Here is a 1,373-nt window from a genome sequence, read left to right on the forward strand (position 1 = left end):
TAAAGGATGAGTGCCGGGAAGGAGGAGATAGGCGTTCAGGCCCTGGGGAAGAAGCAGGTGTGGGCAGAGCAGGGGGGGACCCTGAAAAAGATGGAAACGGTGGGAAGTTCTGAACTGGGAAAGAGGTTTGGCTGTCACAGGAAACATGCTGGGCCTTTTCCTCAACCAGATAGAGTGGTGACCCCAGATTTCCATGTGGTATTTCAGGGATCCCAACAAGCCGGTCCCCCAGGACACCAAGTTCATTCACACCAAGGCCAACCGCTTTGAGGAAGTGGCCTGGTCCAAATACAATCCCCGAGACCAGCTCTACCTTCACATCGGGCTGAAACCAAGGGTCCGAGATCATTACCGGGCCACTAAAGTGGCCTTTTGGAAACATTTGGTGCCCCACCTATACAACCTGCATGACATGTTCCACTATACGTCCACCACCACCAAAGTGCCGCCTCCGGATACCACCCACAGCTCCCACATCACCCGCAGGCCCAATGGCAAGACCTGGAGCACCAAGCGGCCAGCCATCTCACCTGCCTACAGCAACGAGAATGCCCAGGGGTCCTGGAACGGGGACCAGGATGCAGGGCCACTCCTGGTGGAGAACCCTCGTGACTACTCCACTGAATTAAGTGTCACCATCGCCGTGGGGGCCTCCCTCCTGTTCCTTAACGTTCTGGCCTTCGCTGCCCTCTACTACCGTAAGGACAAACGGCGCCAGGAACCCCTGCGGCAGCCTAGCCCTCAGCGGGGAGCCGGGGCCCCAGAATTGGGAGCTGCTCCAGAGGAGGAGCTGGCAGCGTTACAACTGGGCCCCACCCACCACGAGTGTGAGGCCGGTCCCCCCCATGACACGCTGCGCCTCACTGCGTTGCCCGACTACACCCTGACCCTGCGGCGCTCCCCAGATGACATCCCACTCATGACCCCCAACACCATCACTATGATCCCCAACTCCCTGGTAGGGCTGCAGACATTGCACCCCTATAACACCTTTGCTGCAGGGTTCAACAGTACCGGGCTACCCCACTCACACTCCACTACCCGGGTATAGCTCCAGCTCAGAGCACAGCCAATCTCCCGGCTCCCTCCCTCCCAGATCCAGGAACACATGCACACACACACACACACACACACACACATGCAGACACACACACGCACACACATATATGTATACGCACGCACCCACACCCTCCAGCAGACCCACCCGCACAAACATAGACAGATGTGGACATGCACCCGCATGTACAAAAACACAAATACGGAAGTAAACCTGAACAAACCCTTTAAATGGGGACGCAGATGAGTCCTTGGGAAACTGAGGACCCATGAAACAGCAGCTGAAGCCAGCTCCCTGAGCCTGACCACAGACACTC

General features: G+C 57.5%; 1 protein-coding gene across 1 annotated transcript; it reads left to right on the forward strand.

Annotated features, from left to right (window-relative positions):
• Positions 1–6: 6 nt before the first annotated feature.
• Positions 7–1,365, forward strand: LOC111534107 (neuroligin-3). Its single transcript, XM_031935008.1, has 2 exons — positions 7–125; positions 208–1,365. Exons 1-2 carry the CDS (start codon positions 7–9, stop codon positions 1,049–1,051), a joined length of 963 nt encoding a protein of 320 aa, XP_031790868.1. The 3' UTR covers positions 1,052–1,365.
• The last annotated feature ends 8 nt before the right edge of the window (positions 1,366–1,373 follow it).

Source organism: Piliocolobus tephrosceles, unplaced genomic scaffold (genome assembly GCF_002776525.5).
Source record: "Piliocolobus tephrosceles isolate RC106 unplaced genomic scaffold, ASM277652v3 unscaffolded_10708, whole genome shotgun sequence".
NCBI classification, from domain to species: Eukaryota; Metazoa; Chordata; class Mammalia; order Primates; family Cercopithecidae; genus Piliocolobus; species Piliocolobus tephrosceles.